Below are 16,868 nucleotides of genomic sequence, written 5' to 3' on the forward strand. Positions count from 1 at the left end.
TAGCTATGGTACAGCTATAGAAACATGGACACGTATTAGTGGATGGCATGGGGAGTGCAGGCAAAGGGGTATGTCACAGATTAGCAGAAGTGCCACATGAAAGCAAATGAACTTCCCAGGGATACCACAAGGTGAGGGAAGGCAACAAGAAATGTGGTGTTGCCTCATAGACCAGCCACATTTACAATGAACTTCATGCCATACTTGGTGGTGACCCCACTGGCACCTGCAGACCACGGTGGATACCTTGGGGGAGCCTGAGTGGAGACCTATGCTATGAAGAGGGAGGAAGAGGAGGAAAAGGGAGGAGATGTGACAGCGATCCCAACCATGCGGCGAGCCAGGACCTGTTTGAAACTCCACAGGAGTCTAGCCGGTCCCACCTGGCGAGCATAGATGAGCCTGGTGATGAAGGGGAAAAGAGCTCGTGTAAGTACGTTTCCTTATTTTTTTTGCTTTTGCTTCCTTCTCCCCCAACCCCTGTGACCATTTAAAGAGGGTGCCTGGCCCAACCCCAGTGAACAAGACGAACAAATCAACTTTTCGAAGTTTTACTGGTATATTGTGAGAAAATAAAATTAGGAAGTGAATTCAACACAAATTCCTGAACAGTACCGACATTCTGATTACACCATCCATGTTGATTCAGTGTGTTCTCTCTCTACCTGAGCACAGGAAACCGTGGTAGAGTCAGCATCCGCTTTTCATTCCCTTATTGGAATAGACTGGTGGGCCAGGAGGAGCACCTTGGCCATGTAAATGAGGATGTCCCTTTTATCCTCCTGTGAGATCTCAGTTGAACTTGAATGGAGATACTCTGCCATCCTCTCCAAGGTTTCTAGGGATGGCATCCTTATTTCTTCTTCTGCAGTAGGACACTTTCCCATGCCGCTTTGCTATAAGATCACCTTGCACCATTGCAGCAAACAAGATAGTGGCCTATAGGCCAGGGCAGCTTTGGGAGGCCAATGGCATCTTGGACCTCTGTGCCCCTCAGGGGTGAGCTTTCAGCCAAAATCACTACTGAATGTGAGAAATAGTGCCAATATTCACTGCCATTGTCCTATACTTGTACCCATGGGAGGGGGTCCATGGACCTATACAATCCTCCCCATCCTCCATGCCAGGCCACATCTACCATGGCTGGAGCTGGAGAGCAGGGCTGTGGTGAGGTGCTTGAAAGCTGAAGTATCAAGAAGAAATTCTTATTAAAAGTATTTATGGGGAAAAGGGAAGGGAGTTTTGAAACTTACCTTTCCCTTTCCTCTGGGATTGTAAATTTAATGGTGCATCTATCTGTCCTTTTTTATCAGAAGCTTTTGGTGTGATGGCTTTGATGGGTCCCTCTTTCACACATACAGAATGCCTGACCCTGGTAAGGAAGAGGCTTAGGGAGGACATGTTCTGCAAGTTCCTACAAGCCAGTGCTGCATTGGACCATGAACAAAAGTCTTGGAGAATCGCTATGACCAAGAGCATGGAGAATGACAGAGAGGGTAGGCAAAAGGCCCGGGTGTGTCAGGAGGACAATGAGCAGAAGATGCACTGGGATGTGATTGGATCTTCTCAGACCCATATTATAAACTAAAAAAAAAAGTTCACTATAAAAAGTAAACCCAAATGATGCAGACCCTGGCTGATCTACAAGTCCAAAAATCCTAGACTCATCAGCCTTTGTACTGTTTGGGGAGCTCAGCGGCTGCTGCTCATTATATGCCCTCCAACATATGATGTGGCATCATTCCTACCACTCCATTCCAGAGGACAACAAGGAAAACCACAGCTTCATATACAGAGACCTGTGAAAACCACAGATTGGTGTATGCCTAGCTGCAACTGATGACATTGAACTAACTTTTTGTTTACACAAATGGACATACATGTTTACCTACTTTTTCAACAGGAATTTTGAAAGTTTCACCACATTGTTATGTTAAAAGTTTGTATAATGTTTGTATATGTTGGCACTCTGGTTTTATGCACTGAATTTTTTCCCTGCAAGTATGTTTATTTCACATCAAGTATTACAGAATGCATGCTGGCAGTCAAGAAATCAAACTACTTACAAATGCACCACAGAATTCCTGGTGTCAGTAAAACATGTGGCCATATTTACAAACATACGGCAAGCACAACACAGTTCATAGCAGTGGACAAAGCCCCTGGTCCAACAGTATTTATAACTTGCAAGAAGCACAACAGAATATAGATCAGCAGGCAAAAACCCCAAAATGCATTATTTTAATTAAACAAGACGGATGTCAGAGAACGCTACTGTGGCTGACTGTGAAAATGAACCTTTAAAGCATCCTCAAATACATAGTTCCACATTGGGTTCTTTAATAGCCCTGGTGTCTGGCAGTTCAGATTCAGAAGAGAGACACTCCACCTCACCCCTTCACCCTAGTGGCAGTTTTTCTGCTTTTTCCTCGCATATATTATGTAGCACACAACGTGTAGGTGTAACCATTGGGATGTTTTTCTTGCTGTGATCTAATCTAGTGAGTAAACAATGCCAGCAATCTTTCAATCTACCAGACGCTCATTCCACAGACATTCTGCACCTGCTGAGCTGGTAGTTGAATCTCTCCTTGGTGCCTTCCAGATGGCCAGTGTACAGCTTCATGAGCAAGGGGAAGGCTTGGTCCCCCCAGAATCACTGTTGGCATTTCCACATCACCAATGTTAATCCACTGCTCAGGAAAGAATAACTCTGTGTGCAACTTCTTGAACAGTCCTGTTTTCTTAAAGATGCAAGTGTCATGCACCTACCTTGACCAACCTACATTGATATCAGTGAAGTGACCTCTGATCCACTAGCACTTGCATAACCATGGAAAAGTATCCCTTTTTGTTGATGTACTCAGTAGCAAGGTTGGCTGGTGCCAAAATAGGGAGATGTGTTCTGTCTTTCTCCCCACTGCATTTCATCCCATAGCTGCAAATCCATCTACTGTTCCTTGCCTTCCACTAATCACAGTCTGGCATAGCTGGAAGCAATTTAATAACTACACATTTGCATGACAGCGGCCCCCAGTGTGGATTTTCCGACTCCAAAATGATTTCCCACTGCTCAGTAGCAGTCTGGCTTTGCAGGCTTTCAATCTAGGTCTCATTGTGCTGTCTTTGCAGTGGAGGGCTCAGGCAAGCTCAGCACGCAAATCCAGGAATGTGACTTTTTGCATTTGAAAGTTCTGCAGCCACTGTCTGTTCATCCCAGACATGCGTTACGATGTGCTCCCACCCGTAAATGCTTATTTCTCAGGACCAGAATTAGTGCTCTGCCATTTGCAGATTCTCCATGAATGCCACCAGCAACCTGGAATTTTTTTCACTGTCTGTCAACACAACATTCTCAAGGACATGCTCATGTTCCTCGTTGTGATCCTGTCTGTTTCAGTACTTTCTGCAGGTCTGCAAATGCTGGAGAATCATGTGTCCTGTGTTAGCAATATTCATGAGAATAATGCTGAGCTCTGTGGGCTCCATGCTTCTGTCAGAGGTGACAGAGACTGAAAAGTACCATGTGGGTTTGTGGGATTTTTAAAAAATGCATGAAAACGATGGAATGTTGAAGATCTTACAAGATGGAGAAAATTGCATGTTGGGAACTTAATCCATAGCGCCCAAAAATCCTTGGTTCAATCCTTGCTATCCCAGAAAACAGTGTAAAAATGTCCTGAAAGGCATTGTGCTGGATGGTGGTGCATGGCACACTGGGATAACCTACCCATGGTTTACATCCATGCAAGTACTCCTGGTGAGTACATAAAATCTGACTGTCGATGCAGGCAGCCGCATATGCACATGCATGAGTGAGGTACAAACTTGGGTGGCTGTAGTATGACAAATTGCGTGGACTGAAGTTGGCTCTTGGCTCACTGTGAACTGGATTGCCCTTTCTGACACTATTTCTGCAATCTTTTGTTTTATGGTAGCCTTTTCTATCACTCCCATTATTGACAATAATAATAAATAGCTTTACAGCTTGAGAACTTGAAAGTTGGCATGTTTCTACTTCACAATGAGGAAGTCACTGGAAAAAACAAATGACTGAGCATTTTCATATACAGTATGAAATTTCTAAGATTTTAGTTGCTGATGTTGCCATGGAGTCTGAATACCATCAGGGAGCTAGAGGGAGGGTAGTTAAGCTTCTTTTCTCTACTCCCCCTTTACCCCCCCAATTTCCACCACTCTCAACCTGAGACTTGCAGATTCTGTTCCTCTAATAACCCTCACGTCTTAGCACACCATTGCTCAAACAAAAGAGATGACATGGGCTGCCTGTTAAGTTTTCACACATGATGTTTTTTGCTTCTTTCCCTTTTTGTTTTCCTGATGTCTTACAGGAATATGGTCAAATTAAAAATATATTTTTAATAAACTTACTAAATGGAAATAATTAAAAATTTCGCGTTTTTCCCCCATTATTTATACCATTTGTTACACCATGATTTCATTTAGCCGAGCTGTTGAATGAAGGCTATTCACTTCTCTTTGATAAGTCAGTTTGTGGTCAGTTTCGCTTGCATTTCATCAGACAATTGCCTCATGTGCATCTCTAGCGCAATGATGCAAAGTTTGAGTTGCCAAAGCTACTAGAGAATGTCTGCCTAATATTTTAAAATATTTGAGTTTTTAAAAGAATTTTTAGGTTTTATGGAAGTTTTGTTTTCAAAAACCCAAATTCCGGTCCAGATTTGGCCCAGAAAGTGTCCCTTGAATTCAACTTTAAAACTCATTGGACATCCACAAATCAGGAAATATAGACGAGCATTCAAGGATTTTATGTGTCAACTCTACTCTCACATATGTGGATTAAAGTAGTGTGTTTAAAAACATGATCACTTCCTCAGCTTTTTCCTGCTATGATAAATACTCTCAACACTTAATAATGTGTAATATTGTGCAAGACTAAAGATAGATGTTGCATGAAACATACTTGTCAAGCAGGCTGAAACGACATACTACAGTTAAGCAATTGGGCAACAGCATGGTACTAAGGAAAAAAGGCTGCCATCTGCATGTGCTTTGTATTTAACAATGAGTTAAGACGGTGGAGACTATATAAGAGCACTGAGATTAGCTGTTCATGGTGACCTATGTTGCTAAGCAGATGGGCTACTGAGTTTTTGTCAAGGTGTATGTCTTCATTCTTCAATGCGGGTGGTGATAACTGAGTGCAAAGGTCACAAATGTGTGCATCCTCATGTCCAGGTCTATTTCCAATCAGATGGGGGCATACTTTTCTGGCTAGTTGCAGATGAAAGTGGGTAGTTTTTGTTGCCATGGCTTTTTGGATATCCAATAGTAATGAGGATTTCCAAGTCCGCTGACTGATTTAGATAATCTTCAGATAGGTTCTCAGTAATGGAAGATGATGATGTAAAAAAAGGCTAGCTCTTCAAAGCCTCTACCTACAAGCATTGCCTCAGGTTTGGATGGGGTCTATGCAAATTAGGTACCTTTTTAGTTTGCATCAACAGCATCTACACAGGGCAGTAAGAGCACAACTCTTTTTGGAGCTCTCTGCAATTCACATCCCTGCACTCTACACTGGAGTGCAGTGTAGATATAGCCTGTGACTGCTAACAAGACTGCCATTTGTAATGGTGGCTTTTATGAGTGCCTGCCTGCCTAAGAACTAAGGCTGCCAAGCTGCCATTCAATAGTAATAACTTCTTAAGGTCCAGTAGAACTGGTGACATAGTAAACTATAGTGAACACTGACCCATCCAGCCCCAAGATTCTCTTAATAAGGAAGTACAGAACAGTTCATATCCATTTAAAAAAAAAACAAACAAAAAACCAGGTTCCCAAAGAAAAGAGGTCAACTTAGCTCGTTACACCTTATCCTAAGGTAATTACCACATACTGTTTGGCTATATAAACTATTATAGTTATAAACCCTTTTAGTACCTTTTTAAGTGACTTATTTTAAAAATAAAATTCTCCTAATTAAATTGGTGACTGTTTAAAATGATGTAGTCTCACAATATAGTTCTCAAACCCTTTTGTATCCAATGCTGACCCCTCTGGCTTTGAGCCCATTTAAGAACAGCTAACAGGATTCAAACTAGAGCAGCCAATTGAATAAATGTATTGTGTGCGTGGGGAAGCTTTTACTGGTAATGATTGTTTTGCTTAGGTGACTATGGCTATAATGTATTGGAAGTACATCTGGTACTTCATTGCTTATCCGTGATCTTTTTTTCCCTTTAGGCAGTTTCTTAGAAACATGATTGCTTGCTGGTGTTGATCTCACAGCTTTGTGAAGACTCCTTCTCTGATAATGTCAAGTTCGGGCTACCCTCCTAACCAAGGAGCATTCAGCACAGAACAGAGTCGTTACCCTACTCACTCTGTCCAGTACACCTTCCCTAGCACTCGACATCAGCAGGTAAGGAGCAGATACCATGCAGATTACTGCTCAACCTGAACCTCTAAATCAGGTATTTTGCTCATACCAAATATGTATTTTTACCAACTTGATCCTAGGCCAAGGATGTTTTGAAAAATAATGAAATTTCAGAATACTGTATCTAATTAAAACTGATGTGGGGAATTTACATAGTTATGCTGTGTCTTCCTTTAATGGAATTTGGCCAGTGCACCAAATTTAATACCTCTACTTAAACAAAATGTGGGATATTTTTTTAAATGTATATGGCAGTATTTTGATGCCTTATCTAAAAGGTGTCCCTGTCAGCATCACATTGCTTCCTCACTCCTTAATGAGATATTGATTCAAAGGGGTTTGAGTTTATCCTTATTTCCTGCAGCCCTGTAGTTTGTGAAATCTGGTGAGATTCCTGCCTGAGGTGGTAAGGCTGTTACGATGGTATATTAGTAGTAGTCTGACAGAATGTTTAAAACTGTGCTGGCATCCTAAGTGAAATGTTCAGATTGTCAGTTATGTGGTGGTACTTATTTTCGTTTCTGTAAATCCCCTCAAGAAAAATGGTATGTTTCAGTGTTTAGTTAGTTTGTCTTAGTGTGCACAGTGAGTAGAATAGCAATATATGTTTGACAGATAGAGAATCTTCTCTCTAAAATAAGGCAGACTTTTTTTTTATTCTCACTTCCTCTGGTTTTATTTTTAATGTTGAAAACTCAAATGTAAATATGTGTAAACCAGAGTGGAGTGACAGAGGAGACATTTTGACCACTGGGCAAAGCTGCTGCCAATTTTGATTTGCTAAATAGTTGGTTAAATTTTTTTTTAAATTTGCTGAAAACATTAGAAATGTTGTGTATGTGTCTTCCGTTTGTTGTCTTGACTTTCTTGGGATAAAATCAAGAAGATTTAAATGTTTTTAATACAGTACCAGATGGTGTGAAATTAATACAACTTTTCTATTTTTGTCATGGATTTTGTCCTAATTGGTAACTCATTGGAAATTATTTTCTTTTTGGTTTTACTTTTAATCTAGTAATGCTTAATTACTAGACTAGGTGTAGCCAACATAGAAGAATGGCTGGATTTCTGTGCAATGGGAAACACTAATCTTCCAACAATGTGCAAAGATGGCTTGTATAATCTTTGACAAATCTATTACCACTTTCTGGATTAAAAAGTGACATATCAAGTGCTGTGACTGAATGGTTCCTACAAGTGCCATAGGAACTAAGTCTCAGGAAGGGAGGGAATATCTCTTCTGTCAGGTCCAGGGGCTCTCTATGAGAGCTAACCATTGCCTAGGTCCTCCTCTTCCTTCCCTTGAAGAACTTTGGGCTAGATCCCCTGGTATGCCAGAGCAATACTTGGTACACCTGGATGTGTGTGTGGGGAGTAATGTGGGTTTACAATACTTTTTCCCCATCCTCTCCTCGATCATTCTGGGGTTGCAGGGCCCACACTGGCCCTTGGAGCAAGTTATTCAGCTTGGGGGCAGCTCTAACTTGTGGCCAAAATGGAGACTGCTATTCATGGACACCTGCCCTATAATGCCCCCATGCCAGGTTGGCTAGGAGGGACTGGTGTAGGGCTGACTATGCCAGAATTCCCTTATGTTGGGAAATCCTCAGTTGCTGCCTTACCATAGCTTTGGGTCCATGTTGCACCAGTGCAGTGATGCAAAGGGGACCCAAGAAAGATTGAAGATCTGGCCTGCTACATGCAGTTTTATCACTGATGGTAAGTAGGATAAATCTCCTAGCTAATGAACTGGTTGTTGAGAGTTAGTTAGTGTTCATGACATTTTAAAGAAAATAGAAATAGATAAAAAGACCACATTAGAATAAATGTTGTTTGGATTACTGTCTCATAGACCTCCCTTTGGTTGTAAACTCCATGAGTCATGGGCACCTCTTCGCCTGTTCTGTATCGTGCTGAATATAATGTCACATTTCAAAATATTTTGAGATGCAAATGTAGGAAACTGCTATCCTTGAGGAACAAAAAACATTTCTGTGGTGCCATTTGTGACTTGGGTGCGTGAAGGTAAATTGTGGGACTATTCTGTTGCGTGTTTCATGGTGTTGTCATTAGCCAAATTCAATGACTTGTCTTTACTAGCAAACATTTACAATTGCTAAAACATTAAAATATTATATTCTTATTTGTTTTTAACATCTATTTGAAACCCCAAACTTCAGCGCTTGCCAAAGGGTCTTGAAAAATGGAGAAGTTGTGTGGTAACTGTACAATTTAAAGCCACTTGTATGTCGAGTTCTGATACTTCAATGAATAATAATCTGTATTCATGATATAGTATTGGAAATGTAAAACTTTCTTTCCAGTCATATCTAAAAACAATGTTTAGATATGTTTACTGGTCCTGAGAGTATCTGTACTGCATCTCTGCAACTGTTTCCCATGTGATTGTAGCAGCTAATCTGTCATGAACTGGAGCTAGATATTCATGACATACCATTTACAAATTGTGATCCTAAGCTTTCAGATGTCACAGAGCTTTCATTTTTCAGAATCTCTGAGTTTAAATCTGTCAAACTTTGGTTAACAAAGCTCTTCTGGCAGTTGTCCAGGACTCAGCATATTGAGTCCTGGACCTCAAACTGGTGAAATTTAGTCCCTCTATATGGCTGCCAATGTATAGATGCAATCTTTTTTTCCCTATACAGGTCTAAATATATTCACTAAGAGTGAATATGTGAATTTGGCTCTGGTTATTTCCTTTATATTGCCCCCACCCCCAGACCTCACCTCTCTCTTTTGGGCTCCAAATTACTTTGAAGTTCCTGTGACTACTGTAATAGTTGATTTTGAGACTCAGCTTCTCTAATGTATTTCTTTTGGAGATGCAAAAGGAGTTTATAAGAGTCTTAAAATGGCAAGTTTCTTAACTGTTGGCTTGAAGCAACGCTATGATAATCCAGACTTGATTTGTAAGAATTATTCAGAAACCATAATTCCTTCAGCTCTTGAGTACTTTGACTCGGTGTCATATCTTTGAATTTTCATTCTTGTTTAAATGTCAGAACTATTTTTCATTTAGGAGTTTGCAGTTCCTGATTATCGTTCTTCTCATCTGGAAGTCAGTCAAGCAACCCAACTCTTGCAGCAGCAGCAGCAGCAGCAGCAACTTCGTCGACGGCCTTCCTTGCTTTCTGAATTTCACCCAGGCTCTGACAGGTAAGATTATTCTTTTTCTTTTAGATACAAGAGAAATCTGTTATGAGTTGAACCAGACTTTATAAACGGTATATATTCCTAATTAAAAAGTCTGCTTCCACAGTTCTTGCTTAAGGACTTAGCTTTATTAGCGCAGGGCTGTCCATTAGCTAATAGTATTGGTCTGCTATGGTATTTGGCAGTATTTTAGAACTACCTTGTTTAAAACCAGTTGCACAACTCCCTAGTCCCCTTGGCTTAAATAAGATGTTCATTCCCTAGATAGGAAGTGACACCTGTGCTTCACTTCCCCCTACCCCCCCGCCCCCAACAACTTTCTTAGCAAGCAACTGAGAACCCTAGTGCGTATCACAAAGTAGTTTTTTAGAAATATTTTGGCCATAAGTGTGTAATGTTTGTTTCTTTGAGATACAGTGACAAATGAAGTTATACAGCAAAATTAAAGAATCATCACAGTGTGAATATTATCCATCATGTTTCCTAGATTTCACTGGGATAAAATTCATACACTTGAATATTCAGCAGAGGGTATTTGTCTGTCTAGGTAAGTAAGAAGCAGCAGAGCTAGTTGGGTTATTTAATTTGTCATAACAGTATAAAATACTTAAATGTGGTGCACAAATACAAGCAATTGGTGGTGATCTTTGGCAAAAAGGGAATACAATAGAATTTACATCACTTGACACAGTTCAGAGCCAAGTGTTCTTGGAATTGTTTTGCCAGTTTGTTTTTTAAACCAGTCCTGCTTTTGTATGGTAAATAGATATGACTGCTGTTTTGGCTCCAGCAGATTAATAGTGGAGAGCTATAGTTGGCTGTTATTGTCATGAAAGCTGCTGTCTTTCTTTTTTTAAATAAAAACTGTTTGCTTTATATGCAGTAAATATGCTTTGCATTGATGTAATTTAAGGTGGTAAATGCGAACCCAAAAACTGATTAACATTTATTAAACAATTGTATTTAACTGTATATACAACAAAGAGGTATGCAATGTGCTTTGAATACCAGATTTGAAAATAATCAGGAAGATTAGTTCCACCACAGATCTGAATGAGGTTTTAATCATCTGAATACATTTTAGTTACTGTGAGTGCCCAACTGTGTAGGGGAAAGTTAAATGTCATGATTATTTTGCTCACTCATTGGTATATTCACATTCTGATGCACAGAGACATGCATATGATACTCCTTGCAGGGAGGTGAAACTGTACTCCTGCCTTGCGCGTACACTATTTCAAATGCAGTGTTGTTGCTCATGGCTCATTCTGATCACAGATCAGAAGTGGCCAGCTCTGGTCATTACTCTAATGTGTAAAATAAATGAATAGCGCGCTATCTCTGGATGCTAGTTGGAATAGTCCCAGAAATAATTCCAAAATACTGGATTAATTTGTTGTCTTCATCTTGCGTTTTACAAAGAAGACAGTTGGATTTGATTTAGTGCCATCTAAGTACCAGAGTGACTTTTGGTGCTGTGATAACTTACAGCAGGTAACAGAAGGACAAAAAATTGTTCTCAAATTGTGAAAAGCTCATTCACTAGTTTTGGCAAAATACAGGAAGCTACTGTCATTTCTTTAACAAAATCTTCTAAGAATGAGTTGAGGCATATGAGATACCTTACTGACATCCTGTGCAATTCACTGTAAAGAAGCAAGTAATGCTGCTACAGTATTTTGCTTTGAAAAAAAAATTAACAGGAAGAGTCACCAGATGACTTCCCAGCCCCCAACATAGATGGTGGAGCACTATAGGCAGAGTACTTGAACTTGAGAGTATGATGCTGACTAAGTTCCAAATAACTTCAATCACTAATTTAGATATGTTTTGTGTGTTTAAAATTTCTTCAAAAGAGAGAGAATTAGTTGAACTACTGTGCTTTTGCATAATTCTGTGGAATGCAATACTAAACTTACTGATGGGAAGTCTTTGCTCTTTCTTGAACCAAGCCTGGTTTCAGATATACTTGTAGCAGTGGCATAAGGTTTGTGGGAATTTAAATAGTTTAAGCCCACAAAAGCACTAACTATTAGTTAAAATCCATTTTAAAAATAAAAGCCAGTGTTCTGCGATGTACCACTTAAAAACTTTTGCCCTCACCATTTAGAATGGGTTTTGTGCCATTCTCTTCCCCATACACTTGGAAATGGGATACAATTAAATAATGCACCAAATCGGGGTTTCTTGGATAAATGTATATTTTTTTTAATTTGTTTTTACAATCTCGTTTGTTCTTTAGGCCTCAGGAAAGGAGAACTGGATATGAGCAGCAATTTCACGCAGGTCCATCGCAGACTGATCATGATTCATTGGAATCTAAGAGACCACGTCTTGAACAAGTTTCAGATTCCCATTTTCAGCGTGTTAATGCTGCTGCTGTCCTGCCTTTAGTACATCCTCTACAGGAGGGATTGCGATCTGCAGATATTAAGAAGGTAAAGACAGGTTTTGTTGTAATACTGTGAAGGTGTGCCTTAATGTGTTAGAAAATTGATTAGATGACCTTACGTATTTTAAAGATTGTTGCGGCTGAAAATAATATAACAATTTTTAAGCTATCAAGTTAAACCATTTCTGTGATTAGCATTTGGAATATTGACTGCTCACTATTTAGAAACCTGTTTTGTTCAACAGTATAGTTGCAAGTTATAGTAGCACGCCCACTATGTTTTGGAGTAGAAAAAGCCCATCCCAGTAAATTGCATAATATGCTTGAAGATTTAATTGTTTCTAGTACAGAACGTTGGAACACTCAATTGATAGCTGCCCTTAAAATTTAACTTCAAAAAACATTGCTTTGACAATCTTGTTTATAGGTTTCTGTTGGTAAAGTATTAGTGTAGCGATCTCTGCTCCAGTCCTAAACTTCCAGCAGGTAGTGACAGACAAACCGCTCAAATGTAATCTAGGGGTTGCAGAGTACCCTTGAATTCTCATTGACCTAAATGAGAGTCGTTGGGACTCAGCATCTTTCAGGATCAGGCCCAAAGTTACCAAAGTATTCTTTATAGCTTCCCCTCTGCAAACCTCCAAGACACTTCCTTGCATTTGGAAATATAATAGGCCTATAATGAAGCCTATTTGTTTAATTGAAAAGTGTTACACTTCTCTGATTTTGCATGAAAGACTTTGAGAGGCACAGTTGCCCAGTGGTTACTGGATTGGGGCTCAGGACCCTTATGTTTTATTACTGGGTTTGCCACTATTTAGCAATTCACTAAACCTCTCCTTGCCTCTTGTTTCCCCTCCCACCATATGATGTGTCTGCTTGGATTTTAAGCTCTCTAGGGGGAAGGTATCTAAAGTGTTTGTGCAGATCGTGGCACAATAGATTCCCACTCTGGATTGGGTCTCTGGACTCTACCATAATGCAAATTATTTACTCAATAAATAAATCAGTAAACTCATTACTTTAACAACTTTATTAAGTTTTGGTTCCACCTTTCACAATGGAAATGGGTCTTTGCATATTACTATATCATGAAGCGTGTTATTCTGGATCAATGCAAAGATCTGTCTTTCCCTGAATGAGTAATATTTCCCTTTTTCATGAAATATTGGGATAAACCTGACTGTAGGTATCTTAACTCCTGCATCTGACTCCTTAACCACGTTAAGGAGACGACAGTGTTCTTTGCTAGCTAGAGCAATTAATTCTGAGTTGGGTGACTGGAGTTCTGTTTCTGACTGTGCCATTGACTTGCTCAAGGTTACGCTGCAAGTCACTCAGTCTATTTGTACCTAAATTTTTCCCATCTGTAAAATGATGCTACCTACCTACCAAGTGTTAAGGTTTAATGCATGAGATGCTTCAATCCATAGCTGAAAGGTTCCAGAAAGCATAAACTGATGAAATATTTCTCTAGATTGAGCATGAATTATAACCAATGGCCAAGATTTTAAAATGTATGTGCCTAAAGTTAAGCCTGGTCTACACACTCAGATTGCACTAACTCAATCTGTTTCTAAGTCAGTCTAGTTAAATTTATGTAGCTCTCTTGTGTGGATGCTCTTAAATCAGATAAAGAGTGGATACATCAGTTGTAGAAACTTGAGGTAAAGCAGTGCAATTTCTGTGTGTAAAGTAGCCCCCTGACTCCTAAATTTATACTTAAGCTCTTAAGAAAGTGGATGGAGTTTTGAATGTTGGCTTAAATAGAATATGTGGGGTGCTCAGCATTTTAGAAAATGAGGCAATTTATTTTTATTAGGTGCCTAAGTATGGATTCCAAAGCTGATTGGTGTTACACTAGTCAAGATTTGTTAAAAAATGAGTATTTTTCTACTGCCTTTAATTATTTACTGTGGCTTTTCATATTCTACGCACAGCACCTTTCTGAGACCTAAAGTAAAATCATGTTAACATGGTACCTTAATATCTTGCTCTGTTGCAGTGCAAAGATAAGCTCAAAAGGGCATTGGAAGAGCCAATCAGATGTATGCAATTATGAATAATTTTTATCCAAGCAGTGTACTGAAATACACCTTATCAATTTTATACACAATTTAAGGTACTTTCAGGAAATATGGAACTAAAACACACATTTTGTTTCAGTGAGACTGGTTTGGATGAAGGATACATTTTCCAAGTTAGTCATGGTTCAATTCAAGATTTTATCATGTTTGTCTTTAAACATGTCTTCAGAGATCTACTCTTTAAAGTGAATGCCTGTGAAGAGTTGAAGATGGCCCAAATGGGGTCCTATACTTGTAAATATAAATAGAAACTAGTTTTTTAAAGATGGATTTTAAAAGGGTGACAGCCTAATCATTTTGTTAATTCCAGGATTGCATAAAGTAAAAATGACAAGAAAAAATAAGTACTTTTAGAAACTTAAGCATACTTCAGAATTATCAGCGTTAATGTGATTCTAAGCAGTAGCGTGTAGTAGTAGTGGCTGAAAATTTTGGTCAATTGTAATTTATAGTTGGATAACTTTATGCATTAAGATTTGAGACTACATCTGGAGATTTTTTAATATAACTAATGTATCTGTCTTTAAGTATCATGTAAGAAAATATGATCTAATTGTTCTTTGTTTATTTAAGGAACCAGCTTTTGGAGGCAAGCATGAAGGGCCATCTTCTCCAATCTCTGGTCAACCCTGTGGAGATGACCAGAATGCATCACCTTCAAAACTGTCAAAGGAAGAGTTGATACAGAGCATGGATCGGGTAGATCGAGAAATTGCAAAGGTGGAACAGCAGATCCTTAAACTGAAGAAAAAGCAAGTAAGCCAGCTACAAAGAATCATAGAATCATAGAGTTGGAAGGGACCTCAGAAAGTCATCTAGTCCAACCCCCTGCTCAAAGCAGGACTAACCTCAGCTAAATAATCCCAACGAGGGTTTTGTCAAGCCGCAGCTTAAAAACTTCTAAAGATGGGGATTCTACCACCTCCCTAGGTAACCCATTCCAGTGCTTCACCACCCTCCTAGTGAAATACTTTTTTCTAATGTCCAACCTAGACCTCCCCCACTGCAACTTGAGACCGTTGCTCCTTGTTCTGTCATCTGCCACCACTGAGAACAGCCTAGCTCCATCCTCCCTGGAACCCCCTTTCAGGTAGTTAAAGGCTGCTATCAAATCCCCCTTCATTCTTCTCTTCTGCAGACTAGACAAGCTTAGTTCCCTCAGCCTTTCCTCATAAGTCTTGTGCTCCAGCCCCCTAATCATTTTTGTTGCCCTCCGCTGGACTCTCTCCAACTTGTCCACATCCTTTTTGTAGTGGGGGGCCCAAAACTGGACACAATACTCCAAATGCAGCCTCGCCAATGCCGAATAGAGGGGAATAATCACTTTCCGCGATCTGCTGGCAATGCTCCTACTAATGCAGCCCAATATGCTATTAGCCTTCTTGGCAACCAGGGCACACTGCTGACTCATATCCAGCTTCTTATCTACTGTAACCCCCAGGTCCTTTTCTGCAGAACTGCTGCCTAGCTCGTTGGTCCCCAGTCTGTAGCTGTGTATGGGATTCTTCCGTCCTAAGTGCAGGACTCTGTACTTGTCCTTGTTGAACCTCATCAGATTTCTTTTGGCCCAATCCTCCAGTTTGTTTAGGTCCTTCTGTATCCTATCCCTACCTTCCAGGGTATTTACCACTCCCCCCAGCTTAGTGTCATCTGCAAACTTGCTGAGGGTGCAATCTACTCCATCCTCCAGATCATTGATGAAGGTGTTGAACAAAAACAGCCCCAGCACCGACCCCTGGGGCACTTCGCTTGTGACTGGCTGGCAGCTAGACATGGAGCCATTGATCACTACTCGTTGAGCCCTATGCTCTAGCTCTATATTTTTATTATATATTAATAATTCTGGCTTGCAGAAGGGAAGGATATTTACAACACAAGGATGAAATTGACATTGATTTATATATAAAGGAATATTTTGGTGAGAGAGGCAAATCATAAGAGGTTAATTGCTGTGAAATACACATATTGTATACATTCGGCTGTTTGATGTTACTACAACCTTTTAAACTTCTGTATGTGTGTTCAGTAACTTATTTCTCCATGAAATATCATTGGAATGAGTTGTCCTGTGGATTGTTGGAATAATAATAACAGTAGTGTCTTTAAATACAGAGTTAAAAAGGATATCAGCAATCAGGATTTTAAGTATATTATTTTAATATACTGTCAGACTTTTTGGGGGAGTATTGCCTCATATGAAAGCTTGAGATACTTCTTGTTCCTTGGCTTTAATGTTTTGGTTGAAATTACAACATAGCATTGTGCATTTAACTGAATCAGATCTGTTTCAGTTTGACAGATGGGATGCACCTCAAAAAGATTATTTGTTTACAAATATTAGTGCAAAAATATTGCCTTGTTGCCACTCCTATTGGAATTTAACCTGTTCATTCATACCTTGCAAATTAAATGAGGAAATGACAGGCACAGCAAACTATTGATCAGATGCATATTTTATCTCTGGTGACTAATTACTGGTTTGGGTAACAAGGTGCGGATGGCTGATTTTCTTTCTCTCGTCTCTTAGCAACAACTTGAAGAAGAAGCTGCTAAACCTCCAGAGCCGGAGAGGCCTGTCTCCCCTCCTCCAGTGGAACAGAAACACCGCAGTATTGTCCAAATTATTTATGATGAAAATCGGGTAAGCTTCCTTCTTAGATTTGGTTGACTGTGCATGATTATATAGATTTTACACATTGTGCTAACATTTCTCATTGTGTGCTAACTCAGTCTTGTAAATATACTGCAGTCTTTTCTCTCAATATTTTAACCATTTTGATTTTTTTTCAGTCAC

At 39.6% G+C, this 16,868-nt stretch overlaps 1 protein-coding gene across 7 annotated transcripts in view; it reads left to right on the top strand.

The window, feature by feature from the left end:
* The window catches only part of NCOR1 (nuclear receptor corepressor 1), a 100,205-nt gene that overhangs the window by 13,892 nt on the left and 69,445 nt on the right, over positions 1–16,868 (top strand). For all 7 annotated transcript variants that reach the window (XM_067565852.1, XM_067565855.1, XM_067565853.1 and 4 more), the window contains exons 2-7: positions 6,226–6,403; positions 9,462–9,598; positions 10,083–10,142; positions 11,838–12,033; positions 14,648–14,830; positions 16,602–16,715. In XM_067565852.1, the coding sequence (XP_067421953.1) occupies positions 6,296–6,403; positions 9,462–9,598; positions 10,083–10,142; positions 11,838–12,033; positions 14,648–14,830; positions 16,602–16,715 (798 nt within the window). In that variant the 5' untranslated portion in view covers positions 6,226–6,295. The remainder of the gene's footprint in view (positions 1–6,225; positions 6,404–9,461; positions 9,599–10,082; positions 10,143–11,837; positions 12,034–14,647; positions 14,831–16,601; positions 16,716–16,868) is intronic.

The sequence above is a fragment of the Emydura macquarii genome, unplaced genomic scaffold (assembly GCF_026122565.2).
Source record: "Emydura macquarii macquarii isolate MOO-44397 ecotype Brisbane River unplaced genomic scaffold, CSIRO-AGI_Emac_v2 contig_2699, whole genome shotgun sequence".
NCBI lineage: Eukaryota > Metazoa > Chordata > Testudines > Chelidae > Emydura > Emydura macquarii.